Source organism: Oryctolagus cuniculus, chromosome 16 (assembly GCF_964237555.1).
Source record: "Oryctolagus cuniculus chromosome 16, mOryCun1.1, whole genome shotgun sequence".
Classification (NCBI taxonomy): Eukaryota; Metazoa; Chordata; class Mammalia; order Lagomorpha; family Leporidae; genus Oryctolagus; species Oryctolagus cuniculus.
This window is the reverse complement of record NC_091447.1, coordinates 65,172,723-65,185,925: the sequence shown is the minus strand read 5'-3', so window position 1 is coordinate 65,185,925 and position 13,203 is coordinate 65,172,723. Positions and strand designations below refer to the sequence as shown.

General features: G+C 65.7%; 1 protein-coding gene across 8 annotated transcripts in view; it reads right to left on the bottom strand.

The window, feature by feature from the left end:
• Window positions 1–13,203, bottom strand: part of MYO9B (myosin IXB) — an 83,648-nt gene that overhangs the window by 51,858 nt on the left and 18,587 nt on the right. For all 8 annotated transcript variants that reach the window (XM_070058939.1, XM_070058938.1, XM_070058943.1 and 5 more), the window contains exon 2: window positions 8,147–9,042. In XM_070058939.1, the coding sequence (XP_069915040.1) occupies window positions 8,147–8,986 (840 nt within the window). In that variant the 5' untranslated portion in view covers window positions 8,987–9,042. The remainder of the gene's footprint in view (window positions 1–8,146; window positions 9,043–13,203) is intronic.

Here is a 13,203-nt window from a genome sequence, read left to right as displayed (position 1 = left end):
CCAGAGCCGGAATCAGGAGTGCAGCCCGGACTCGAGCCCGGGGGCTCCCATATTGCACGCGGGCACCCGGGAGGGGCCTTGAACCACTGTGCCCACTGCCCCCCGCCCCGGAAACCCAGATCGAGGTCCTGGGGCTCCTGCTGGACGCATCTGGGGGTGAACTCACGAAAGGGAGATCTCTCGCTCGCTCTGCTTTTGAAATAAAAATCTAACCATAAATAAAAGTGCGATTTTACTACAAAAGCTGCACACTGACGCCAAAATGACAGGCGCCGCCGATCGCGGTCAGGGAGGGCCTCCAGCTCTGAGCGGCGGCGGCGCCCCGAGGTCTCCTCGCCAGAGAATGTTCCAGGAGCTCCCTACGCCCCCTCCCCACGCCCGGCCAGCCACGGTTTTGATTTCTGTGGTTTCAGTTACCTGTGGTTAACCACAGGTCGAAAACATTAAATGGAAAATTCCAGAAATAGGCAGCTCGGGAGTTCTAGAGCGCAGGCCGCCCGACTGGGGCGCGAGGCTCCTCTGTCTGGGGTCTCGACGCCGCACCAGGGGCCGAGAGCACGCACGCGGGCAGGGCGCCCTCCGCGGAGCCGCCCTGAGTGCCGGAGCTCCCTGGCGTCCGTAGCCCACGCCAGGCGCTGGCCGAGGCCCCGCTCTCCACCCCCACACCTCTCCCACACGCCAGGAGCCACTGCCGGGGACGTGTCGTGGCTGGGGGCGGGGTGGGGAGCATCCCACGGTCCCCAAGGTGTCAAAATCCTGACGCATTTCATTACAGTAGCCCGTCTGCCTGTTTCCACGTAACACTTTTGTTTTTTATCGGCACACCCCCATCCCGCCCGGCCCCGAGCTCCCAGACAGGCGAGGTGACCAGCACTGTCCTGTCTGGCACTGTGGTCAAGCTGCCACCGGGGACACCTCATCAGAGTGCCTGGTTCACGTCCCCGCTCCACTCCCGCACCCAGCTTCCTGCTAACAGGCGCCCTGGGAGGCAGCGGCGGTGGCCCCGGACCCAGGTCCCTGCCACGCACGGGAGACCTGCCCTGAGCTGCTGGCTTCAGTGTGGCCCAGCCACGGCTGTCACAGGGCTTGGGCAAGCGAACCAGCGGACTAAAGATCTCTCCTTCCTGTCTCTGCTTTACAGATAAATAAAATAACCAACAAAAGCCCACAAAATTCCAAGACGCCACCTGAAGCTCACCTGGAGGACCAAATCCTTCGGCCCAGGTGTGCATCATCACAGGAGGACCATTCTGGCCCCAGACGGGCAGTGCCTAGCTGGGGGCGGCGGCAGTGGGGGGGGGGGCGTGGAGGGCAGGAGTTGCCACATCAGCCCCTCTCCAGGAGTGAGAAGGCGGCCCCTTCGCCCCTCACCCACCCCAGGGCTGTACTGAGGTCAGGCTGACGTGGGACTCCGACGTTACTAAACAAACAAAAACCCCAAAACTGCAAATATTTAGGCGGGGACCATCTGTAAGGCCAGCACTACTCTTGGTGTGCGTTCGGTCAGCAGCCCCCTCCTCAGGGGGCACCTGTCAACATCTAGACACACTTCTGGCCGTCACGGCAGGGGCGGGGTGCTCCTGGCACCCTGCAGTGCACCGGACACCCCCTCCCCCAATAACAAAGAGTGATCTGGTGCTCCCCCCCCCCCCCGTAACATCAATAGCAGGGGGGCAGGGGCCTGGGTTAGAATCTGTGGCCAAGGTCTCTGCCCTGCCCCAGGAGGGCTTCACTCCGCTCCCTGCCCACTGCGGGACTGGCCCCGCGCCCCTGCTGCGCTGGGTCCGCCTGTGGCTGCTTCCCCACGGATGCCCCGGGAGGCGCCCTGGGCAGGAGTCGCAGCCCAAGTTCTACTCCCTGCTCCGTGCTGGGCTCTCAGGATCTCAGGGCGCAGCTGCCACTGCACACCCTCCTCCCCAACACCTGCTCTCCTGGGACCCCACCCCTGCCTGCCATTCCCCTGCCCCTGTGGAGTCAGGAGCCTGATGTCCCTGACGATGGCACACTGGCCCCCAGGCAGACTTGAGCACTGTGGGCCAGGGCTGGGCAGAGGCGCCCTCCACCCAGGGGTACACCTGCCCCAGCTCACCCTGGAGGGAGGCGCTCCGCCTCGGGGGTGGGGGGTCTGAGCACCCCAGTCCTGCTCGCTCTGGACACACCTGGCCTTCAACCTCCCTCTGGGTGCCCTGGGCCGCTGCCCTAGGTGTGGCCTCCCCACCCAGCGGCCTGGTGACCTCCTGACCTTACTTCCCCGACGGCTCTCGGGGACCTCACCCCGAACGCCTACATCTGAGCAGACACAGCTGCTCAGGCCGGGGAAATGGTGACAGGGCCCGGGCGCCCCAGCTGCAGGTGCTCCTGATCTTCTCTGCCTCCTCCTGTATGAGGCCTGTGCCCTCCAGGGGGGTCCCCGCAGGCCTGAGCTTGGCCACGCGCCTCCCTCCGAGCGTGCTTCTCCTGGGGCTGAGAGACAGGGGTCGGGTGGCACCCCGCCCCAGCGTCTGTGACCAGGTGACCTCAGGTTGGAGGGGGCGGGCAGGGTCTCTGTGGCTTGTGCGAAGGCCCTGCCCTACAAGGATGCCCACCGCCGGCTGGGACAGAGCGCACGAGCCACACCCCTCCTGAGGGCGCTGGATGGGCCCTGGGTGACATGCACGTGGCCTTGCGGCCATCTGAGTCCCGGGCCCGGGCCTCCCTTGGGCGGCGGCCGTGGCTCTGCCTCAGCCTGGGGCTGGGGCCGCTCTGGCTGGTGGCCTGTGGGCAGGATCAGCCGGCACCTGCAGGTGATGGTGGGGGGTCTCGGGGTGTCCCCGGCCCCTCCGCCAGGCTCTTGCTCAGCTCCTCCCTGTCCCTGCCCGGTGGCCCTCGGCCCCTCCCACTGTCCGCCTGCCTCCTCCATCTTCCACGCGGTCGTTCTGGAACGCCTGTGGGGGCACGCTGGCCTGGCCAGGGCAGGGAGGGCGCCAGGGTCCAAGCAAAACCCGGCCGCACACTCTACACCCAGTCATGCAAACAGCGGAAGCGACACAGCTGCTGAGCCGACAACAGCTGCCGGGGCACCCGGAGAGGGGAGCACGACACAGCCATGAAAAGGGACGGGGCACCCGGAGAGGGGAGCACGACACAGCCATGAAAAGGGATGGGGCACCCGGAGAGGGGAGCACGACACAGCCATGAAAAGGGACGGGGCACCCGGAGAGGGGAGCACGACACAGCCATGAAAAGGGATGGGGCACCCGGGGAGGGGACCACGACACAGCCATGAAAAGGGATGGGGCACCCGGAGAGGGGAGCACGACACAGCCGTGGAAGGGACGGGGCACCCACGCCTGCCCGTGGCCTGGACGGACCTCGAAATCGTCACGCTCCGTGAGAGAAGCCAGACACGGAGGCCACACGGTGCGTGACGCCATGGGTGGGCAATGTCCAGAGCAGGCAAAGCCACAGACAGGAAGCAGAGGGGGGCAGGGGCGGGGGCGGGGCCGGGGGGACAAGGTCCCGGGACCACAGGTGACGGTCCTACGACATTGTGAATGCCACTCTGAACACAATTCAATCTGCGCAAAGCTCTGAAACAAACCCTCACCTGCAGGAGAGACAAGGGTGCTGCCACGCCCCCACTCCAGAACTTTTTTTTTTTGACCGGCAGAGTGGACAGTGAGAGAGAGAGACAGAGAGAAAGGTCTTCCTTTTGCCGCAGGTTCACCCTCCAATGGCGCGCTGATCCGATGGCAGGAGCCAGGTGCTTATCCTGGTCTCCATGGGGTGCAGGGCCCAAGCACTTGGGCCATCCTCCACTGCACTCCCTGGCCATAGCAGGGAGCTGGCCTGGAAGAGGGGCAACCGGGACAGAATCCGGCGCCCCAACCGGGAGTAGAACCCGGTGTGCCGGTGCCACAAGGGGGAGGATTAGCCTAGTGAGCCGCAGCGCCGGCTGCAACCTTCTCTCTTTTGCTACCCCGGCTTTGTCCATGTGCCTCGGTTTCCCAGCACGTCAGGAGAGGGGTTAGTCTGTCCATATTGGGGCGTGGTGGGGAGACAGGATGATGCCCTCCACACTCGAGGAGGCTGACCTGTCTTGCCGGGGGTGTGTGTGTGGCTGGGGCAGGGGTCCCTGAGGGCCAAGGTCACACTGGCTAGGGCACCAGAGGCCGCTCACTGACATTATCTGCAGGCCTGCAGGTCTGAGGGACCTGTCTCGTCGGGCTCGATCAGGTCCTGTCTGCAGGTGGTGGGGGAGGGGCTGTGGCTGGGACTCAGGCCCAGGACTGGTGCGGGTGGGTACCGGACAGTGATATTGGGGTGAGAGGGGAGGTGTGGGGGGGCTCAGGCCCAGGACTGGTGCGGGTGGGTACGGGACAGTGATGCTGGGGCGGGGGGTGGGGGTGGGGGAGGACTCAGAACCAGGACTGATTCAGGTGGTTACGGGACAGTGATATTGGGGTGGAGGGGAGGTGTGGGGGGACTCAGGCCCAGGACTGGTGCGGGTCATTACGGGACAGTGATATTGGGGTAGGGGGGAGGTGTGGGGGGCTCAGGAGTAGGACTGGTGCGGGTGGTTACGGGACAGTGATATTGGGGTGGGAGGGGAGGTGTGGGGGCACTCAGGAGCAGGACTAGTGCGGGTCGTTACGGGACAGTGATATTGGGGTGGAGGGGAGGTGTGGGGGGACTCAGGCCCAGGACTGGTGCGGGTCGTTACGGGACAGTGATGCTGGGGCAGGGGGGAGGTGGGGGGGAGGACTCAGGCCCAGGACTGGTGCGGGTGGTTATGGGACAGTGATATTGGGGCAGGGGGGAGGTGTGGGGGACTCAGGCCCAGGACTGGTGCGGGTGGTTACGGGACAGTGATACTGGGGTGGAGGGGAGGTGTTGGGGACTCAGGCCCAGGACTGGTGCGGGTGGTTACTGGACAGTGATGCTGGGGTGGGCAGATGGGGGCAGCTTGTCACCGTCACCATCTCACAGCCTCTTCCCCCGGCGTGGGCCAGGCCGCTGTGGCTAAACGGAGGTCCGGGCCCCTTGGCCCAAGAGCCCGACAAGCACAGATCCTTATTTCATTTCCGCTTTCAGAATTAAAATCCCACGCAGGACACCGAGGGTTGCCGGGAGCATTGTCACCAAGTGGAAAGAAAGGAAGAATAAAGCCCCCAGGCTCAGCCCGCTCTGCCAGGGCAGGGTGTGAGTGACGCCCAGGGCTGCCAGGGAGCTGTTCTGGGTCGGGGGTTGGGGTCTGTGGCCTATGCTGCCAGATACCAATTCCAGAGCCACGGGGTGTCGAGCGAGGGTCACTGGACCTTGATGTGCAGGGAGGAGGACCCCAGGTCCCTGCCCCCACTCCAGGGTGGGATCCTACGCCCTGCACCCTGGTGTTGCTGGCACCGCCGAGCACAGCCAGCAGCCCTGCGCCGGGGGAGGGGCACGCAGGGCCCGCGGCCCCCCGCTGGCCAAGGTGACAGCCGGGTGCGGGCAGATCAGCTGATTGGGACTGGCTTTCGCACAGCGCTGCCTTCCTGTTTTCTGGTCAGAATTGCACAGCGAGGCTGCAACCCTGGCCTCGGGCTGGGAGCGGGTGGGGGATGGGGCGCCCGATGACACCCAAACCTCAGAATGACTGAACTTCTTCTTTCGGGAGCCAAGAAAAAGCCCCGAAGGCTCTGGGCCGGGCCGACCTCGGGCCTCCGCGGCCTGGGCCGGGGGAGAGGGGAGAACTCCGAGGGAGATGGGGGGTCGGGCTCGGACTCTGCTCTGCCCTAGGGAAAGCACCTGTGTTGGGGTGGCTTCTGATCTACCCCCTCCCCCAAATGCCCAAAAGCCCTCACCCCGGTACCTGTGACCTCTGGGAACAGGGTCTCTACAGGTGCAATTTTAAGGTAAGGTAAGTGGGCCGGTATTGTAAACAGGCAAATACAGCTGCCGCTGTGGCACTGGCATCCCATGTGGGTGCCGGTTCAAGTCCCAGCTGCTCCACTTCCGATCCAGCTCTCTGCTACTGTGCCTGGGAAAGCAGTGCAGGGAGACCTGGAGGAAGTTCCTGGCTCCTGGCTTCAGCTTGGCCCAGCCCTGGCCCTTCCGACCATCTGGGGAGTGAACCAGCTGATGGAAGATCTGTCTCTCTCTTATCTCTCTCCCCCCACCTCCCCATAACTCTGCCTTTCAAATAAAAAAAACTTTAAAATAAAAAAGGAAGGTGATGATGAACTCTAGCTACAACGACAAGTGTCATTTCTAAGACAGGGAGGGGGAGATCAGAGACACATGGAGAAGAGTCGACATGGCCGCAGAGACCGGAGCGCTCAGGACAGCCGGAGCCCCCAGGGGGCCCGGAGAGAGGCCTGGGAAGCCGGCGTGCCCAGGTGAGAAACGGCCTGAGCTGAAGCTGCTGTCCCTCCGCACGCGGGCGCCGCAGGCAGCACCTTCACACCGCGACACGAATCTGGCTCAGGCTCGCTCTGCAGCCGGTGTGGGCGCTGCACGGGCTCCGGGCGGGCAGCCTGGCGAGCTCAGGCATCTGGCTTGTGACTGACAGCCCCAGTAACATCTGGGGAGTGTGCCAGGACCCCTGAGGGCCACTGCCACACAGGGGATGGCGGAGGGACTGCCGGCCCCAGGAGCCCTGTGGGCCTGGGCCAGCCCTCAGGAAGCGAGGCACCAACTGCGCCCGCCCTCACACGGGAGGCTCAGCGCTCACCGCGGCTCCCGTCCCACGGAGACTGTGTGGCTGGACGAGGCAGGCACACGTACAACAAGCTGGCGCCCCCGCCTGCAGCTCTGCACGGCGCAGAACGCTCAGTGTACACGTGACCCCACGCGCTCACACCGTGATACAGCTGAGCTGACCCGCCAGGCACCAGAAGAGATCAGCTAATAAAACACAACAAAACACTGCCCTCACAGAAGGTACGTGGACGCGGCCTCTCTCCGCTTCCTTAAGGAAGCCAGGGTGACGAGACGGCAAGACCATGGCAGGGGGGCGAAGACGGGGGCTGAGGGCGGGGCCCGGGGGACGCTGAGGGCAGTGACCGGTCTCTGGGTGACTCTGTGACGGTGACTACATGGCCTTCTATGCTTGCCCTACCACAGAACACACGAGGCCCGAAAGGCATTGAGGGAGGGACACACACACACACACACACACACACGGAAATCTCCCATCTGCTGGTCCACTCTCCAAACATCCAGGATGGCCAGGGCCGGGCCAGGCCTGTGACGGGAAGCTCGCTCTAGGTCTCCCACGTGGGAGGCAGGAGCCCGGCTGCCTCCCAGAGTGTGCGCTGGCCGGAAGTTCGAGTCAGGAGCCGGAGCCGGGGCGCCGACGCGGGACGGGGGGTCTTCAGCATGCCCTTCTGGAGCTTTCTGGAGTCCCCTGCGTACCCCACGAACCCAAGGGTAACTGCGAGGGCGGGACAGGCACGGGCGTGCTCTGCTCTGGGACACAAAGCCTGCTCAGAGGAAAAAGCAGAGCCCTGGACCCTAACCCCAGGGGAGCAACCCGAGCCCGCGGGTGCCCTGGCCCGGGCGGGTGACACTGGCTGTGCCGCGCTCTGGAGCCTTGCGGTGGCTCCCGTGGGGCTCGGCCAACGCCAGCAGAGCGAGGGCGGGAGCCTGGGAGGCTGCCTCCAGGACGGCCCTGGCAGGCGACCCCCTCCCCGTGCCGGGTCCGTGCGGTGCCTCACCGGGCCCCACCCCGGGGCCTGCCGGGAAGGCCTGGCCGTGATCCGAGATTCGCTCCCCGTGCTGCTCCGCTCGAGCGAGCCCAGCGGCCTGTCTCTCTGGGACTCGGAGGCCGGCGGGTGGATCACGCCTCCTCATTTTCCTGTCTCTCCTGCTGTTCCCTCACACCTGGGCCCTGCCCAGGGCCATTCAGTTCCTAGAAACAGCCAAGGGCTTGCCCTGGCGCGTGCCTTCTCCAGGCGAACCCACCAGCTCTGCGAAAGCCGCCCCCAACCCCACTGCTCCGGCATGTCCCAGGGCCCTGCCCCCGCCAGGCCTGGGCACCGACGCCCACGCGGGGCAGCCCCTGGACCCCAGCGCCTGCTGAAACCGGTCACACCCTGCACCTGCTCAGGCTGTCTGGCGCTTTTCTCCCCGTGAAAGCCACACAAACTCGCCAGCCCCGCCCCTCGCCCAGCCCCACGGGGCTCACCTCCAGCACGGGGCCGGCTCCCAGGATGGTGCGCTCCACGCCGCTGGCGTAGCCCTTCTGGCTGAGGGCGGTGAGGCAGTGGATCAGGAAGTTGGTGCTCTGGGTCTTGCCCGAGCCGCTCTCCCCCGAGATGACGATGCACTGGTTGACGCGCTTGCGCAGCATGGCGTAGTAGGCCACGTCGGCCAGCGCGAACACGTGCGGCTCCAGCTTGCCCAGCTGCTGGTTCTCGTACATCTTCACGTACTTGGGGTTGTAGATGGGCAGGAACTTGAAGGGGTTGATGGCCACCAGGATGCTGCCCGCGTACGTGTAGATCTTCTGCCGCAGGAAGCGCTGCTTGAGGTTCTGCAGCAGGCGGCCCTCCGTCAGCTCGGGCAGGTTGCACAGGTCGTCCACGTCGGCCTCGGGCCGCGGTAGCAGGCCCCGCTCCACCAGGCGCCGGGCGGCCGTGGCCTGCGCCACCAGCTGCATGTGCACGTACTTGATGGTCCCGTCGGCGTTGCGCTCCTGCAGCAGGAAGTAGTAGCCGTCCTCGGGCGGGTGCTCATCCTGCGCCCGCCGCGGCCACAGCAGCACGCGGTGCACCGGGGAGTCGCTGGCGTCCAGCACCCACTCCTCCCCGCCGGACTCCTTGACCTCCACCAGCACGTAGCGCTTGGTGCCGTCGAGCCGCAGGCTGGCGATGGCGGCGCGGATGACGTCGGCCGAGGTGCTGTCCTTGGTGGCGGTCACGCGGCACGAGGCCTGGCTCTCGGTGGCCGACAGCCGGGGGTAGATGCGCAGGTGGTAGGCCGCCTGCTCCCGGCGGCCGGAGCTGCCCGCCTCGCGCGCACTCATCCTGCCGGCCGCCGGGCCTCAGCATGCCTCCCGGGCTCGGCGGGCGCCTCCTGCAGCTGGGAGGGAGGTGAGAGTCAGGGGTGGTGCCGTGCGGGCCGGGCTGGGGGTGGGGACCTGACACCCCACCGCCCCTCAGGAGACAGCACGGGACCCAGGGCCTGCGGAGACCAGCTTGGCTCCCGGGTGAGGGTGGAAAAGTCCCTGTCCGTCCTGGACGCAGAACTCGGACCTGAGGCCTGTGGCTGGGGAGTGACATCACCGGCCCCCCGCCCAGACCAACCTCCCCCACCCCGAGTTAGCCTGCAGCAACACTGCTGCCTGCAGGCCACAGCCACTCCTCGGCCGGGCCCTTCCCAGCCCCCCTCCAGCAAAACTGCCCCCTGCGCCGGCCACCCGCGTCCGCATGTGAAGCACCCGGGTCTGATTCCTGGCTCCAATATTAATAAACACCCAGACGCCACCGGGGAGGAAGACCTGGCCTGTGGGCCTTGGCTACGCCCCGGGACGCACCACGGGCAGCAAAATGCGTACGGAACGAACAAGACTCAACTCGCCCTAGAATTCAGGGCTGAAACCTGGGGCCCTGACACCCAGCTTTGGAGGAAGACGTCAGGGAGGGCCACTGCTGGGGTCTGCAGGTGGTGTCAGTCTGTCGGGCCAGGGCTTTCTGTGCGGGAGGCTTGGAAGAGTGGCCCAATGGGAGGGCTCCAGGGAGCTAGTGAGTAAGGGCAGGACGGCCCCCTCTTGTTTCCAGCTCCCTGTCCCACCGCGGGACCCCATCTGTCCGAGGCCATATCCCCCCACAGCTTCTTCATCAGGTTCAGTGTCCCTCCCCCACACGGGGGCCCCGGCTCGGGCCACCAGACCCGGGTCTTCCAGCCTCCAGAGCTGCCAGGGAGCTGGGCCCCGACTATTCTGCTACAGCCACAGAAAGGGGACTGAGAGTCGCCAAACACTCACTGGAGAGCCCAGCTCAGAGCATGGCTGCCTTTGGAACCCAAAACTCCAACCCAAGGAGGGAGAACATGAGACAGGTCCAGACACGGGGGTGGGAGTGGGGGTGGAGGGGACGGCTCCTCTGGGACAGCCCAATGATCCTCCCAAGACCCAAGACCACCACGGTTGGGGGCCAGCCCTGTGGCATAGCAGGCAAACTCTGCAATGCCGGCATCCCATATGGGCGCCGGTTCGAGTCCCGGCTGCTCCACTTCTGACCCAGCTCCCTGTTAACGCACCTGGGAGAGCAGCGGAAAGTGGCCCAAGTCCTTGGGCCCCTGTACCCACATGGGAGACCCAGAAGCAGCTCCTGGCTTCAAACTGGCCCGGTGTGGCTGTTGTGGCCATTTGGGGAGTAAACCAGTGGACGGAAGATCTCTCTGTCTCTAAATCTGCCTTTCAAATAATTAGTAATTTAAAAAAAAGCCCACCATGGTCATGAGCAGCAAGGAAGGAGCCAGGGGTCACCCCAGGCCGGGCAGACGCTGGTACAGTGGGTGCCTGGGGTCACCCCAGGCCGGGCAGACACTGGTGCAGCGGGTGCCTGGGGTCACCCCAGGCCGGGCAGACGCTGGTGCAGTGGGTGCCTGGGGCCGCCCAGGCCGGGGCAGACGCGATGCAGTGGGTGCCTGGAAGGGACCCCTCAGGAACACAGGAGCTGTGCCATCAGAACGGTGTCAGGAAGCTGGCACGAGTGAGGTGTCAACGTCATTGTTTGTTTGTTTTTAATAAAGATTTATTTACTTGAACGGCAGAGTGAGAGTGAGAAAGAGGTCTCCGTCTGCTGGTCGCTCCCCACACGGCCACAATGGTCAGGGCTGGGCCAGGCTGAAGCCAGGAGCTGGGAGCATATCCGGGTCTCCCACGGGGGTGGCGGGGCCAGCACTCGGGCCGTCGCTGCTGCCTCCCAGGCGCGTTGGCAGGGAGCGGGACTGGAAGTACGCGAGCAGCCAGGGACTTGACCCCGGCACTGCACACAGGACGCCGTGACCCCCCTAACGGTGACTCTCCAGTCGTGGTGAACGCACCCCGATGAGGTTCAAGTCCAGGGAGGCCGAGCCAGACCTCGGCTCAGGGGCCGCGCGGCAGAGGCCAGTACCGAACCACAGGCACACGGTGAGCCACGCTCACCAGCAGCGGTTATCCCAGAGGATGGGAGAACACTGCAGCAGCGGCAGCATCCGAGAGGGGTTCTGAAGTTTGAAGAGGAGTTCGTCCACCGGCAGGGTGTGACAGGCCCTCCAGCTGTTTCATAAAGTTTCACTGGAAGACGGCCTCGCTCACCACTCTCACCTCCCTGGCCCATGGCTGCTGTGGCTACAGCCTCAGGGCAGAGCGGGCACACCTGGACGCAGAAGGCCTGCGGTACTCATCACGCAGTCTTTTACGGAAAAGGCTCACCCGTGGGGCTGGCACTGACACAGCAGGTCAGGCTGCAAACCTCTGGGGCTGGCACTCTTGGGGCTGGCACTGTGGCACGGGTCAGGCCGCCACCCTTGGGGCTGGCACTGGCACAGCGGGTCAGGCCGCCACCCTTGGGGCTGTGGCACCGTGGCACAGCAGGTCAGGCCACCACCCTTGGGGCTATGGCACCGTGGCACAGCAGGTCAGGCCACCACCTCTGGGGCTGGCACTGGCACAGCGGGCCAGGCCGCCACCCTTGGGGCTGTGGCACCGTGGCACAGTGGGTCAGGCTGCCACCTCTGGGGCTGGCACTGTGGCACAGTGGGTCAGGCTGCCACCTCTGGGGCTGGCACTGGCACAGCGGGTCAGGCCGCCACCCGAGGAGTAGTTCAAGTCCCCATCACTCCGCTTCCCACCCCGCTCCCTGCTCACGCCTGGGAAAGCAGCAGATGATGGCCCAAGTGCCGGGGGCTAGGGCCACCAGCAGCCAACAGGGTTCATTTTAGGATTTCTTCCATCCACTGGTTCACTCCCCCAAATGGCTGCAACAGCCAGGGCTCCAGGCCAAAATCAGCAGCCAGGAGCTCCACCCAGGTCTCCTGTGTGGGTGCAGGGGCCCCAGCACCTGAGCCATCTGCCGCTGCTTCCCCAGGCACATTAGGGAGGAGCTGGATGGGAAGTGGAGCCGCCGGGACTCGACCCAGCGCCCACACGGAAGGTGCTGCAGGTGGCGGCCCTTACAGCCAATCCTGGCCAGCAGCACGGTTAGGAAGACTGGTGGGGGGGTGGGGGGACCAGGAAGGAGAGAATGAAATGAGGAGGCCTATGCGCGCAGGTGGGCGGCGGTCAGTGAGGAGCAGGCGAGGTCGCCCCGACAACTGCCCGTGTTCTGTCCGCATCACCGAGGCACTGTGGGATCCGTTTCCTTCCAACTTAACAGACGCCGGGGGCTTCCGAACACTCGGAGGAAAATGGAATCCAGAGCCAAGTTTCTTTAGGTGCAAAAAAAAAAAAAAAAAAAAGGAACTCCAGGGCCAAGTTCTCCCCACGAGTGCAGCGTGCACTCGGCCAGGAAATCCGCGTCGTCCGCCGGCGCCCTCCGTACTGAGCACGCGCACGCCGCTCTGCGGGCCGGCCCTCGCTCCAGGACAGGACAGCCCGGTGGCCAGGACGCGCGTGGGCGCCGCCTCGGGCGTCGGGAGCCCTCCGGAGCCCGGGCTGGGCCCCGTGCAGCCGTGAGCAGCAGGCCGGTGCGCGGGATCGTCGCGACATCCGCGGTGGCAGCACGCGGCAGGGTCACGGGGCCCGGGGGTTCCGCGGCCGCTGGGCCCTTTTGTCCCCAGTTCCTTGTTCCTGTTTTTCTGCCACCGTCCCGGGACACGGCAACCTGGTCTCGCGTGAGGAATTAAGACCCACGCGGAGGCTGGACCTCTCGCAGGGGATGAGACCTTCCTTCAGTGCCCGGCCAGCACGGCCCCCGCAGGCCTCGCCAGGGAGGCGCCAGCCTGGCCGCTGCTACGCGCACGCCCACCCACGGGACGGGGGGATCCACGAACACACCGGCAGCGCGAGACACCGTGACTCGGCAGTGAGGAGCCGCTCGGCCGCCCGCCGAGCCCGGGGCTCGCGCTGAGTCCAGCGGTGACACAGGGGCAGCGGCGCCACGAGCGCCCGGCGGCCAGGGGCGCTGCGGCTCACCCCCGCGGCTGGGTGAGCCCTCGCTCCGCCACCTGTACAGTGCACAGTGCCGGATGGTCCGCACAGGCCTAGCGACCCTGACCCGAGGCGCAGCCCCCGCGGACTGGGCGCAGACCTGC